The 15,154-nt window shown below is 38.4% G+C and overlaps 1 protein-coding gene across 10 annotated transcripts in view; it reads left to right on the plus strand.

Moving 5' to 3' along the window:
* Positions 1-14,851, plus strand: part of ASB3 (ankyrin repeat and SOCS box containing 3) — a 192,647-nt gene extending 177,796 nt beyond the window's left edge. For 5 of the 10 annotated variants that reach the window (XM_051829002.3, XM_008252739.5, XM_089324668.1 and 2 more), the window contains one exon: positions 12,996-14,851. In XM_051829002.3, the coding sequence (XP_051684962.1) occupies positions 12,996-13,201 (206 nt within the window). In that variant the 3' untranslated portion in view covers positions 13,202-14,851. 10 annotated transcript variants of the gene reach the window in all.
* The last annotated feature ends 303 nt before the right edge of the window (positions 14,852-15,154 follow it).

Consider the following 15,154-nt stretch of genomic DNA (forward strand, 5'->3'; position numbering starts at 1 on the left):
CTTTTTCTTCTTTTGCCTCTGTAACTGTGTTGTATTTTTAAGTGAGAAGATTCATTGGAGAATGTATATAAAACCTATAACATGCATTTTCTTATGTCAGGAGAGAATGGGATTATGGGGGAGAGAGATAGTAATTTACTTCAATAAAATTATATCAAAAATAGATCCTAGTAAACAATAAGATTAGGAATAAGAGAGGGAAGAGGAAGAGGGTTAGGAGTGTGGGCAGGAGGGCGGGCACGGTGGGAAGAATCATCATGTTCCGAAAGTTGTAATTAGGAAGTGTATATGAAGTTTGTAACTATAAAGCTATATAATTCTCTTTTTTTAAAAAAGATTTATATATTTACTTATTTATTTGAAAGTCAGAGTTACACAGAGAGAGGAGAGGCAGGATGGTCTTCCATCCAATGGTTCACTCCCCAGTTGGCCACAATAGCCGGAACTGCGCTAATCCGAAGCCAGGGGACAGGAGCTTCTTCCCTGTCTCCCACATGGGTACAGAGGCCTAAGGGCTTGGGCCATCTTCTACTGCTTTCCCAGGCCATAGCAGAGAGCTGGATAGGAAGTGGAGCAGCCAGGTCTCGAACTGGCGCCCATATGGGATGCCGGCGCTTCAGGCCAGGGCATTAACCCGTTGCACCACAGCACCAGCCACAAGCTATATAGTTCTGTATACATTCCTGTGGACTTACTTCCAAGGGTACAGTTTAAAAATTTACCATAAGACCCCAGATCCTCTTAAGCTGGGGTAAAAATAGCATTTTAAGTGTTAAAGTGATTATATAAGTAATAATAATAGATACTAACAGTAATAATAATAGATAGAATTAGAAAGGAGGAAATGCTCCAATGTTGGGAAGCGGTACATACAGGTGACTCATAGAATGACTATCACTTTAAGTAGCACTCTGACCTCAGAATCAGCCCTTGAGACATTCTGGTCTGTCTGAACAGCCCATGAGGGCATTCAGGTATGGAAAGCCAGGACACAGTAGCAACAAATGTCCTACATCAAGGACCTTTATGGGTGGGATCCCAGTGGAAAGAAATGGTCCTAAAAGAATGTACTTTTCTCTGAAGGAAGGAGAGAGCTTCCACTTTGCTTATGGCCTTATTGAAATATTGATGGAGTTTGTGAAAGTAATTTTTCACTGATTAAAAATATTTTTAAGTTATTTAAAAAAAATTAGAGAGCACACTGTAGGGGAAAATTTTGCACAGGAAAGCAGTTTAAACTAAACCTGAGGGATGGACATATGGTCTAGTAAAGTCACCACTTGCAGTCTATACTGGAGTTCCAGGTTTGAGTCCCAACCACTCTGCTTCTGATACAGCTTTCTGCTGATGTGTACCCTGGATGGCAGTAGGTGATACCTCAGGTACTTGGGTTCCCTGCAGCCCACATGGGAGACCAGGTGGAGTTCTGAGCTCCTGGCTTTGATTTTACCCAGTCCCAGCTATGTCAGGAATTTGGGGAGTAAACTAGTTGATGGGAGGTTTCTATTTGACTTTCGATCTTTCAAATAAAATGAAAACAAAAAAATAGAAATAAAAAAAAACCTAAACAAGGTATATGTAAAGTATTTCTGTTTGCTTAACTCAGATTTATTTTGACTATGTTTTGTTAACTAGATTATGAGTCTTAAGTTAGGAAAATTGTTTCTTCACTGCTATTTTTGCATGAAGTGTAACTCTTCATAAAACACTGAATAGGTTTTAACAAGTGAACTTATGCATATGTAGAAATGTGTCTTATAACTTCTTGGAAAAGCACATTTAAGTAAATCTCAAAAATAAACATTCAAAAAATATGCTCTTCAGCTGAGGTGTATTCAGATTGACTATCGCAGAGCTTTCTGTTGGAGCACAAAAGTAATCTGTTTGGAGTGTCTGAGCCTTCTAGTACAGAATTTCATTAATGATAATGCTGGAAAACCCACTTGCATATAATTCTTAATGTTGAGAATTACATCTGCTTTTAGTTTTACTAATTATGCATCTGCAGCAATAGAGAAGAAATATCTATTCAGAACAGATAGAATAAGGAACAATGGATTTGGGAACAAAGAGTCAAAAGAGGGAGCATATGCCAAATGGGAATATTATTGCAAAGTATCAATTAGTAAAGATATGTGAGAGTTTACTCTGAAGACCCTAACATATGGCAAGTTTGTCCAGATGAAGGTAAAAAGTGTGCATGAGTACATTACCCTACAGTAGACTAAATCCATCATGGGCTTCTTGTTTAATTAGGCACTAGGTAGAGCTGTGTAGGATCATAATCATCATCTCTTAAGAGGATTTTGTGTTGGCTGAAGATTTGCAAAAGCCTTTCTCAGAGGTATTAATGCAGCTAATGCTTTTCTGGTCTGTTTCTTTAGTCAAGACCTCTTTTCTTTGTTTCAGTTTTACTTATCTAACTACCTTTTGGCAGTCTCCATTTGGTATTTCACATTTTAACATATTCAAAATTGAAAATGTCATTTTTCCTACAAATCCCTCAGTTTCTCTCCCTGTTTCTTGGCTTACGAGGTGAGATGATCTAAGAGTGTTATTGACCAAGAAAATAAGTTCAGCCTGTCAGCTGTTTGATACGGTTTCTTCCATAACACTGGTGGGGTAAACAGTGGTGATTTTGCTCTCCAGGGGATGTTTGTCAATGTCTGAAAACATTTTTTGGTTGTCACAACTGATAGGACTACAATTGCTATCTAGAGGGTTGTAGAGGCCAGGGATGCTACTAAACATCTTAAAACACACATGACAGCTTTTCAGTATAAAGAATTATCCAGTTGCAAATATCAGTAGTACTGAGGTTGAGAAATCCTGATCCATCATGATTCTTGTGTTGTTTAAACCCTGTCAATCTTTTTTTTTTTTTTTTAAAAGGGGGTGGTGGTGCTGTGGCATAGCAGGTAAAGCTGCCACCTGCAATGCCAGCATCCCATATGGGCACCAGTTTGAGTCCCGGCTGCTCTACTTCTGATCCAGCTCTCTGCTATGGCCTGGGTAGGCAGTAGAAGATGGCCCAAGTCCTTGGAGCCCTGCACCCATGTGGGAGACCTGGAGGAAGCTCTTGGGCTCCTAGCTTCAAATCAGTGCAGCTCCGGCTGTTGTGGCCAACTGGGGGGTCAACCGGCAGATGGAATACCTCTCTCTCTGTCTCTCTCTCTCTCTGCCTCTCCTTCTCTCTCTGTGTAACTCTGACTTTCAATAAATAAATAAATCTTTAAAAAAAAAATAAACCCTGTCTTAAGTAGACTACTTAACTCTCTTACTGGAGACTGCTTAGGAAAAGCTTACGTTATTTTTCCTACTTGCAGTGTTCTTTCTTAGTATTCTAAAACATTCCGGGAATCTCTTATGCAGATAGTAAGAGCCGTTCCAACACTGGAATTTTTGTAAGACTCGGAAGAAAAGGTTGTCCCATCTGCTCAGTTGCCTGAACTTCAATGGGTTTATGATTCTCTTAGTCTCTGTAGTGGAGGTTCTCTTAGCACACCGTTTTTCACTTCAGTTTTCAGGATACTCAGTTACTGCACATTGGTCATCTAGACTCCTTCTTTCACCTGGAGCTGCAGCTCTAGTAAGCAGAAACATTATCATGGTTTTAATATGAATGGAAATCTGCCCAGAGCAACTCATTGATTACCTCTCTGGTCATAGTAGCACTCTTGGTTTTACCCCATTTTCTTTAATCGTGTCATAGTATTAACAGCTTCCTCGTTGTTGATATATGTCTTTAAAAATTGTTGAGAAAATGTCTCTTTCTCTTGCACATCTCTGCCACTATTAGTAAATACCCAAATAATGCTCATCTCCCTTGCTCTGTTAGGTATGCCAGTATCTAGGAAAAGATTGTCTCCATTTTTTTCCCTAAGCCCTTTTTCAAGTTCTGGAAATGCCATATACTTGTTCAAAATTAACATTTTGTCACTTTTTTTCCTCTCTAAGGAAGTAGCCACTTGCTGTAGTTTATAAACAAAGTTGACACCTAATCCCCTACCGCTCATCTTTTAATCACAGAGTCAGATTTGTCCTTAAGAAGCTTCTTGCTCAGGAAAGGGTATATACCAGGTAAAATGTATTGAGTAGTTACAGTTTTAGTAAAAGTCATTTAATCATGTACTTTTTATATACTTCTTAGGAATACCAGCTCAACCACATAGCGATAAACTTAATAAAAGAATTTGCCAACTTCTGGTCACCTAGCCAAGATCAAATCTAAGTAACTAAATTCTTAGTTATAAAAGTACCTGACTATAATTCATCCTGAACCTTTAATGATCAAACATATTTTGTTCTATTCACAGTGTTAAATGGATCTAGATCCTATAAAGACTCCTAAAAGGGCCCCAGGAAACTATCTTGATCTTTTTATTCTAATATTCCTTGCCTTTGTTTGAAAAAGTATTTAAAAGAGTTTATAATACTATATACAGTCATGTACCACATAATATTTTGGTCAATGCCAGATCACATATGTGATGGGGATCTTAAAAGATTTTGGTAGAACTGGAAAATCCCTATTGCTATCACATCATAGCTGTTGTAATGTTGTAACTGTACTAACGATGTAGCACAGTGTATTATTCACGTATTGGTGGTGATGCTGGTGTCATCAGACTTATTGTGCTGCTTCTCACATAAAAATATAGTGAATAGGGGCTGGCACTGTGGCATAGTGGGTAAATTGTGGTCTGCAATACCGACACTCTATATGAGCGCCAGTTTGAGTCCTGGCTGTTCCACTTCTGATGCAGTGCTCTGCTATGGCCTGGGAAAGAACTAGAGGATGGCCTAAGTGCTTGGGCCCCTGTACCCCAGTGAGAGACCTGGAAGAAGCTCCTGGCCCCTGGCTTCAGATAGGCCCAGCTCTAGCTGTTGTGGCCATTTGGGGAGTAAACCAGCAGATGGAAGACCTCTCTCTGCCTCTGCCTCTGCCTCCATGTAACTCTGCCTTTCAAATAAATAAATAAATCTTTAAAAAGAAAAAAAGTATAGTGTATATATAAAAATGTAGAAGTATAGTGGATATAGTTATAATACTTGGTAATGATACTAAATGACTATATTACTAGTTTAGGATTTAATGTAGTATACTTTTTTATTATTGTTTTAGAGAGTATTCCTTCTACTTATTAAAGTGTTTCTATTAAACTTCTATACCAGCAGCAACTTTATATTTACTGCATCTTCTGATCACATAAAAGGCAATGTCAAGTCCAGGTCAGCAAAATCACCAAACAATGTATTCCTCAGAATGTATCCCTATTGTGATGCTACATGTATTATCACAAAATAGTTAGAGGTTAAAAGTGGAGGGAAAAGAGGAGACTTGCGTTGTGGCATAGCAGGTTAAGCCACTGCCTGTGAAGCTGGCATCTCATATTGCTGCTGTTTCGAGTCCCAGCTGTTCTAATTCCAATCCAGCTCTCCGCTAAGGGCCTGGGGAGAGCAGCATAAGATGGACCAGGTGTTTGGACCCCTGCCACGCACGTGAGAGACCTGGGTAAAGCTCCTGGCCCCTGGCTTTGGCCTGGCCCAGCTCTGGCCATTTCAGTTGTCTGGAAAATGAACCAGTGGATGGAACGTCTCTGTCTCTCCCTGTCTCTTCCTCTCTCTGTGTAACTCTGACTTTCAAATAGATAATAAATAAATCTCTTAAGATTTAAAAAATGAAAAAGGTGGGAGTAGGTGTAGAAGAAAGCATAGTCATGGCAATTTGATACTTTATGGATAGACTGTAAGGTTGGCTTTGAAATTTCTAGTCTTTGGCACTAGGTGATAGGGTTTATAAGATCAGACAAAGCTTTTGCTTAGAATTACAGATACTATTAGAAATTGTTACAGCTTTATTAGGCAGTATCTTGGTGGCCACTGTTTTTGGGACTTTTAACATTCTTCAGCATGGATTGTTTCTATCATATTGAAGTGTAGTTCTTAAGTAATTAGTGGAGTGTGTGTGGTTCAGGTGCTCAGTTCTGTGTTGCTGTCACTTGAACAAGGGCTAGGTTTTAGAATATCTGGAGAATGGATGGCCTATGTGCTCTAAATATTACGTCTCTCAACTCAATTTCTAATAGTTGTAGGTAATATGACCAAGTTTTATCTTTATTTTTTTCCATAAAAAGGCTATGAAAATAGAATAATGTTATAGTAGGAGGTAAGGAAACGTTTGTCTTTTTCAGTAAAGGTAGAAGTTGCTGAAGTTTTCTGAATTAATATTAGACTTAGATTGTGAACTTTTATATTTTGTGTTACACTCTATTGTATTATATCCTAAAAGAGAATCCTTAAACGTTAAACATTAATGTGTTCTTCATATTAATATGGCAAAGTTTTGTAAACTAAATTTAAACTTACTGATATTCCAGACATTGAGCCACAGGAAAGAATCAGTGCTGTCTTTCAGATGTGTTAATAAGGTTAATAATGTGTTAATAAGGTTAAAACTTATTCTTTTTTTTATTTTTTTATTTTTTTTGACAGGCAGAGTGGACAGTGAGAGAGAGAGACAGAGAGAAAGGTCTTCCTTTGCCGTTGGTTCACCCTCCAATGGCCGGCGCGCTGCGACCGGCGCACTGCGCTGATCCGATGGCAGGAGCCAGGAGCCAGGTGCTTTTCCTGGTCTCCCATGGGGTGCAGGGCCCAAGCACCTGGGCCATCCTCCACTGCACTCCCTGGCCACAGCAGAGAGCTGGCCTGGGAGAGGGGCAACCGGGACAGAATCCGGCGCCCCAACCGGGACTAGAACCCGGTGTGCCGGCGCCGCAAGGCGGAGGATTAGCCTAGTGAGCCGCGGCGCCGGCCAGGTTAAAACTTATTCTAAGATGTCTACCTTTTCAGGTTCTTAGATCATGGCTTGTAAGTGTACTTTGTGCTAGAGACAAATTGGAGGTCAAGCAGATACCAGAATTCTAATTTAAGTGTATGTACAACAGTCTTTGTTTATAGTGTAAAAGTGTTCATATTTTATACAAAAACTAATTCTTTTGGAAAAATTAAGCATTTACAGTTTGTTTTTGGACTCCTAGTTAAAGGATTTTCCTTTAAGTGCCTCTCTGAATTTTAGTCTAGTCTTTTGTACTTTTCTTCAGAAGAAATGAATTAAAGGGTAGCTGCATAAAGTGGACTTTTTTTCCCTAGTGGATCGGGAATAAATACTCAACTTAAAAAAAAACGTTTCTGGGGAAAAATTAAAAAAAAAAAAAAAGAATTCTAGGACACTGTTGGAAATCTGGAAGATTGAGCCTTCATCCTTACAGTTTGGCTAACTCTGTATATATTATTAAAATAAAAAGTAATGGTGAATTAATATTTAAAAAATAGATGCAAAAGAAAAACTGAAAAATAACTGTCAATGCTATGGTCTGAATATTAATTTGTGTGTTGAAGATCTCCCAGAAACCTCTGTGTTAAGGAGTTGATTCCCAAAATCTTGTGCTACTATTACTAAAATGCTTGAAACTTAATTCAGTTATGATATCTTGAGGCAAGGGCTTTGGGAGGTGATTGGATTGGTTGTTAGGGTGGATCCCCCATAATTAAATCCTGGTGGCTTTATTAGGGACCAAGTAGACATATGTGAGGACACACATACTCCCTTTTGCCATGTGATGCCCTATGTTGTGTTGGGACTGTGCCAGCAAATGCCACAGCCAGGAGACGGAACCATTGGGCCCACCTGATCTTGGATTGTGAACATCCAAAACTATGAGCCAAAACAGTACTTTGTTTACAGAGTTGCCTCAGATGTTCAGTTGTAGTGGTAAAAATCTGACTAATACTAGAAGATACTCTACTGTGTACTTGAGTTTAGGAATAGTTCATCTGTAATCCTTTGTAGTAATAATCTAGTATTCCGGTTGTCTACTCAGACCATTTTAAGTTAAAAGTAATAAAATGCATTTGTTTGTGAAAGAATAGTTATTTTCCTGTGTTCTTTAGAAAGAGCATGTGTCTTGCTCAGTTGATAGTCTGTCATTAAATTACTTGTTAAAAAGATGGAAGTGGGACACAACCTTATTTTATGCCAATGAAAAATTTTAACTTCTCTGTTAACTTTAGCTGTCAAGGTAGTGATCTGGTATGTGTTCTGCATGCACATCAAACAGGGTATATTGATGAAAGGTTGGATCCCTGCTTTAATTAGACCTTCCTCTACCACCTGCTAGCTGTGGAGAAGTTACTTATTTCTGTGAGCCTGGGTTTCCCTAGTTCCAAGAAAACATAGTAATACCTGTATCACATCATTTTCACAATAGATATTGGAACTGTGATTTCAGTTAACTGAATTCCTTTTTTTTTCTGCCTCTTTGAAATAAACTGAGACTTTTTTTGTTGCCTTGATTTTCTTGTGATTGAGATAAGTTGTCAAAGTGTAGCAGCCAGTTGTGGAACTCCATGGCTTTGCTGAGGAAGTCTGAAAGCCTTGTTTGAAATGATAGTGACACAAGATGGACATAACCTGGAACACTCAGTTGTTACTTTAGGAAAATTGTCTGAACTGCAAAGGATTTTGCATGAACAACAAATATACATTGTATTAAGACACTGAGTTTTAGGGTTTATTTGTTTCCACTGCATAGCCTTTAACTAAGCTGTTGAGCTTATTTTGATCATTGTATCTACTTTTGATTTTAATAAAACTAAAGATAACATGTAGCCTAGTTTGATTTCTATATCTATACATATGTATAATGGAAAATAAACAATTGAATTCTATATAGCTAAGAAAAGTTAAAAGGTTGCTTATCTGCTGATTGATCTGTAAAGAAACTAAATTTAACATGTAAAATAGAAAATGATTGGTTTAGAAAAGTGACAAAGTATACCATGGTTTCAGACTTCATTTTCTAAGCTACAGTCATTGCCTTAATCCAAGAGCACAGAGATTTACTTGGCAAATTAAAATTAGTTTTAAAGAGTTTCCATGAAAGTATGTTTTACATACTGTTCCTGCAGTCTTTTCATATTATAAATCCAAGGCATGGTTTGATCTTCTCTCAGCCTAGTGGCAGCACATCTGGAAGTACTATGCATCACTAAAACTTTGGAATTTTGCATGCTTGGAAATATTACATATATGGTTATAACATTCCCTTAGTATTCACTGCATATTAAACTAAAATGACAATGATGGGTATAATATTAACTATGTTAAGCCTATAGATGAAAGACTCCCTCAGTTCAGTTGTGAACACAGTTCTTACCTCTAATTGTTTGTTAGGCCATTGAACTGTTGTGCTGTTAAGAGAAAACCCAGAGTGGTACAATTAAAATTGAAACCAATGTCTGAAGTAACTCTACCCTACCCTATTACAATTATTATTGAATAGCAAGGTTCTGAAACTTATGATAGTTAATAGTGATTTCAAAATCTTAGAAAAATATTATTGGCTTTTCACAGATTACAGAACCCTAGACTTGGATCAAGATAATTTGTAGTTGATGACAGCTGTGTTGATGTACAGTGTCACAGTGGACAAGTCACTTAAGCATCCCATAAAAAATATGTACGGGACCAGTTTAAGTTGATGGCAAATAGTTAAGCTTCTACACACATAGGTGCACAATCAAATGATTCATTAAGCTTTACAGATGGGGCTCTGGTGATGTAGTCAGACAACCTAAAAAAGTGTGTCAGCACTGCAGGAAGTTTATGGAGGGCCAGAGAAACTTTCCCAGTCTTCCTGAGGAGTTTTGAGTAGTTTGTTCAACCAGAGATGCTGTAGTGGCAGTAAGCATCTTTTATCCCTGAGTGAGTGGCTCTCCTCCAAGTAGCACAGCCATCCTTTATCTTCCTTCTAGGTATATCATAAGTATCTGGATTAACAAGAATGTGCAGAATGAAGATATTCAATTTAGCAGATAGTTACTAAACTCTGACTGAATATAATTAGAAATTCTGTTAACCAGCTTTCCTGTAACCCACACACTGGATTAACTAGTCTTGTTATTTCTTGTCGCAGTCACATATGACTGGGTCCGCATGCTCAGTATTTGCAGCTGAAAGGCTACTCTCTAGAATGCAAACATACTTTTGACTCTCCCAGCTGAACTGTGTTTATTTATGTAACTTGTATTATATTTAACATATTACTGGAATTACTTAATTCCAAATTGTGTAACCCAGAGAATTATGACTGAGAAAAGAGAATCATTGTTTATATTAAGGAAAAATTGAATGCTTTAAAAGTATTTCATAAAGTGTTCATTAGGAATGGAAGTTGAATTAGATGTGGGTAAGGCGACTGAATGATATGAAAACAATTGTAAAAATGTAAAAGGACTGTATGCTCACTTTGGTTTATGTGTATCTTTAAATCTGTCATAATTGAAAGTGAAGCTGGGGCCAGCCCTGTGGCGCAGCAGGTTAAAGCCCTGGCCTGAAGCGCTAGCATCCCATATGGACGCCGGTTCTAGTCCCAGCTGCTCCTCTTCCCATCCAGCTCTCTGCTATGGCCTGGGAAAGCAGTAGAAGATGGCCCAAGTGCTTGGGCCCCTGCACCCGTGTGGGAGACCCAGAAGAAGCTCCTGGCTCCTGGTTTCGGATCGGCACAGCTCCGGCCGTCGCGGCCATCTGGGGAGTGAACCAGCGGATGGAAGACCTCTCTCTCTGTCTCTACCTCTCTATGTAACTGTCTTTCAAATAAATAAAATAAATCTTAAAAAAAAAAAAAAGAAAGTGAAGCTACAAGCCACAGATGATGCATTATGGAGATGGTTGGTTTATACATTTTATTTATTGATTTAATTTATTTGAAAGAGAGAGAGGGAGGTCTTCCATCTGCTGGTTCACTCCCCAATGGCTGCAATGGTCAGGGCTTGGTCGGAACGAAGCCAGGAGTGAGGAGCTTCTTCCAGGTGTCTCCCACATTAGTGTGGGGGCCCATGCAGTTGGGCAGTCTTCCATTACTTTCCCAGGATCATTAGCAGGGAGCTGGATCAGAAGCAGAGCAGCTGGGACTTGAGCCAACACCCATGTGGGATATCAGTGTTGCAGGTGACAGCTTTACCTGCTACACCAGGATGCCAACCCCTGATGTATACATTTTCAGTTAGAATGTTTAAAATATGTGTGGTTTGGTCAACTGCTTTAAGGTAACTTTCCATTAACTGACCAATTAATTGTTCTTGATCTTACTGGGAAAGAGACATCTTTATACTTAACGATTGAACTTAGCCTCTGCGCACCTTTGGAGAACTGACGTTCCCTTTGGGTACGATCTCCATGTGTATCCCTGATCATCCCTCCAGGACTCCCTTTACCTGTTTTTTTGTTTTGTTTTGTTTTGTTTTTCCAATTTTTCAAATGAGAACAGTGATTCCCCCTTTAAGCTTATAGAAAAAGGTAAAGTTTAAATAAGATTTAGATGTGAAAACACTGTGGAAATGGATGTAATACTGTTGCAAATGCCACAGTCTTGTTATTTATACTGACTCTGTGACTCATTGGTCAAGAAAATACCCATCTTTTCTTAGACTCATGTTTTATTGCAAAAACAGATAACTGGGACAGGCAATGTGGCACAGCAGTCAAACCACTACTTGGGATACCTGCATCCCATATTGGAGTGCCGGGGTTCGTGTTGCACTTTTGCTTTTCATCCAGCTTCCTTCTAATGTGCACCCTGGGGGCAGCAGTTGATGGCTCTAGTACTTGGGTCCCTGCCGCCAACATGAGAGATCCAGCTGGTATTCTGAGCGCTTCCCTTTTTCCTTACCCACCCTTGGTTGTTGGGGGAGTGAACCAGCAGATGGAAGATCCTTTCTGTCTCTCTCCCTTTCAGATAACTAGCTAACTAACTAAATAAATGTAAAGAACTTTTTCTTTCTTATTTAGTATTTTGAAACACTAATTTGAGGAGGTTCTTAAAGTCTGAATAAGCTAAACAAAATTGAAGATGTTAGAGAATTAGCTCCTCTTAGTCCCACTAGTTAGTATTTAAGGAGTTAAGTGTTTAATTAAGTATTTAAGTAGTATTTAAGGAACCCTGGATTTGGAGTCAGAGCAGCTGTCTGATATCAGCTGTGCTCTTGCCAGAACTTGTCTTTGATGTTCTGATCCTAGTCTGTTAACCATTGCTACATTTCACAGGGATTTATAAAAGATTTCTTGTACTAACAAAAGGCTTTATGTTTGTTTCACATAAAATAACATTTTAGTACTCTCAGTTTTCATCTTGGAAAATGAAATGGTTGTCCTGTGCTTCTTAATTACATGCATGCAGATTATCCTTTAAATTAGTAGTTAGCTATTGGCTGCAGCAGCTTCAGCAAACAGTTACACAGCACAGAGGCACTGAGGTCAGGTAGATCTTGGTTTGAATGCTTACTCTGCCATTCACTAGCTTTGTGGCCTTTGGAAACTTAAACTTTTTAAACTTCTCACATCTATAATAGCATCATAGAGTTAATGAAGATGAAAAGAGACTATGTGTGAAATGCATGGACATATGGTATAGAAGGCACTCAGTAAATGTTCTTTTTTTGTGCCAATTTTAAAATTTCATTTTATGTCAGATAAAAAGAGGAGAACTTGCAAGCTGCATATCCATTCACTTGATGTGGTAGGTCAGAGACTGTTTACGATGAAACAGACTAAAAGGGATGTAGCATTTGTTGCTTTGAGCTTCTAACATTTCTAAAGTTAGTTCATTCATTTCTCAAGTGCCAGTTGTTATTGTCAGATCTTTAGAGTGTAAACATTTAGTTTTGTGGCACTGGGTACTGTACTGACTTTGTGTGGCTGACAACTGGAGGGAAAGGAGCCAGGTGAAGGCTGTAGAAAAGGGTAAATATGGTTTGTTGTGGTCATCAGGCCCAAGAAGTCTTTTTTCAGAGTAAGTCTAAGCAATGTCTTAATTCTCTGTTACTACACAGAAGTGGGGGTGTAGGGAGGGGGTGGTGTGTGTCTTCATGTCTTATTTCAAATTTTTTACCTTGCCTTTTTTTTTTTTTTTTTTTTTTTTGATTTGTTTCTCTAGCCTCTGTTCCGTCTCTGACCCACCTTTGCCGTTTGGAAATTCGGTCTAGCCTAAAACCAGAACATCTACGAACAGAGAATTTTATCTGTCAATTGCCACTTCCCAGGAGCCTACATAATTACTTGCTCTATGCAGAGATTCTGAGGATGAATGAGATTCCAGAACTGGCAGCTATTCAAGATGGAGAAATCAGTGAGACTACTTAATGGAGCTCATTTCCTGATCTGAAAACCACCAAGACAAAAGAGCCATGAATACAAACTCTTCATGATATTACAGTTATGAACAATTTTTGTTCGTGTGGCTTGTTCAGTTGTAGGGATGGGGAATGGTATGGGGTAGTTTAATGCAAATGTTTCTAATAGGGCTTCCCAGCCAAAAATAAAATAAAGTGTTGTAAACCTCATTTATGTTATTTTAGTGCAGTGTCATCACCAATACATTTTGTGTTGTAGTATTTATTTACCTGACCATTTTCTATTTCATCCTGCTAATGAATGCTGCCTCTAGTGCTTAACTTGGCATTATTTCCACCATGATTCATGTTTATCTGTTACTGAGAGCAAAGAATAGAATGCATAAAATGTCACTAAAAGAGTATATAATTGGTATGAATATTTTATTATTGTTATTATTTTATTGGGAGTTGAATATCTCATGTTTGTTAAAGGGTAAGTTTTCCTATCTTGTCATATTCCATTCTCTTAATCTAGTCACTCTTGAGAAAAAATGATATTCATTGTTTTTTCACATGTGAACTCAGGGGGGAAACTTTTTTAAAGAATGCAGAAAAACCAACCATATTGCTGCCCCGCCACCTCATTTGTATTTTTTATATTCCTAAATAAAAAGAACCCTCACATTTCTAATTGGCAAAGGCAAGAACAGATCTAAACTGAAAGAAATGGCTCAGTTGAAAAAATGTTAGGTCAGTTTTGAGAGAAGTGAGCATTCTGTCCCATTTGGAATATTAACCCTGAGAGAAGTGGTTTTTGTGGCACTGTCTGTATAAAGAAGGGGGTGTATTCCTGAGTTAGTTACAGATAAAACATTCAGGTTCTGTTTTGCCCCAGAATCAGAGGGTGGCTTTGTTCCCATGAAGCAGTAATAGCCAGGTCTATTAATATTGCAGTGTTTTTCCTTTTTATTATGTGGGTAGGTTATCAAAGAGCCCAGGAAATAAAGACCTCAGAGTCCTAGGTTAATGGGGCATGGCCTCCTGCATTTTTACAGTTGCTTTAGGAAGGAACTAAATGCTGAATTGTGTGAGCTGTGGAGGAGGCTGCAGAGAATAGCTTTGAGAGAAAGGTTGTGAGAGCATCACTGTCACAATAGACACCTAGAGCTGGGGTCCACTGAGGCGAGTCTCCTGTCCTGTTGGGAACACATGGTTTAAAACAGATGGCAGTGTGCGGTGTGTCACCTGAGCTTATCTCTGATAGGCCTTTGCTTTTTGACAAAAGTAGTATTGAAGGCAGACTGAGAGGTGGCAGCAAAATTCAGAGGGATGACCAAGCTCTTTGATCAGAGTAGTGCTGTCTGTAGAGTGGAGATAGAGTTTGAATGGGGTGAGTAGGCAGAAATAAGGTTTAATAGGAACAACTACATGGAAATTATGCTGTTTAATAAAGAAATTCCTAAACTCTATATGTACTATGTTGTATTTTTTAAATGTTGTCATATTCTTTATTTTCCAAACTCTATGTCTGATTTTTAACACATCAGTTTTTGGTTCGGGCCAAATGTACACAGAATGTTTATTTTTGAGAGTGAATCTTTTTGTATGTTTTGTTTGTGTTCAAATATAAAATAAAAACTCATTGTGCTCATGTTATTAAAAATCTGCAAATCAATAATATCAGTGGTACCTGACTTAAGATTTTTTGATATCATGATGGTGTGAATACAGTATGCATTCAGTAGAAACCATACTTTGAATTTTGAACATTTTCTGGGCTAGTGATTTGCAGCATATTCTTATTTGCAGTTCTGGCAATGCTGGGTACTGGCAGGAGCCACGTCTTCCAGCCAGCCCTGTGATGCTCTGCAGAGTACTGTACTGCTGTGTTAGGATGTTCCATAGGTTAGGTGTATTGAATGTATTTTTAGCTTTGGGTATTTCAACCAATGATGGGTTTATAAGTGGGTAATAACCTCAT

This window comes from Oryctolagus cuniculus, chromosome 2 (genome assembly GCF_051225735.1).
Source record: "Oryctolagus cuniculus isolate XC-2025 breed Fujian yellow rabbit chromosome 2, ASM5122573v1, whole genome shotgun sequence".
Lineage (NCBI taxonomy): Eukaryota > Metazoa > Chordata > Mammalia > Lagomorpha > Leporidae > Oryctolagus > Oryctolagus cuniculus.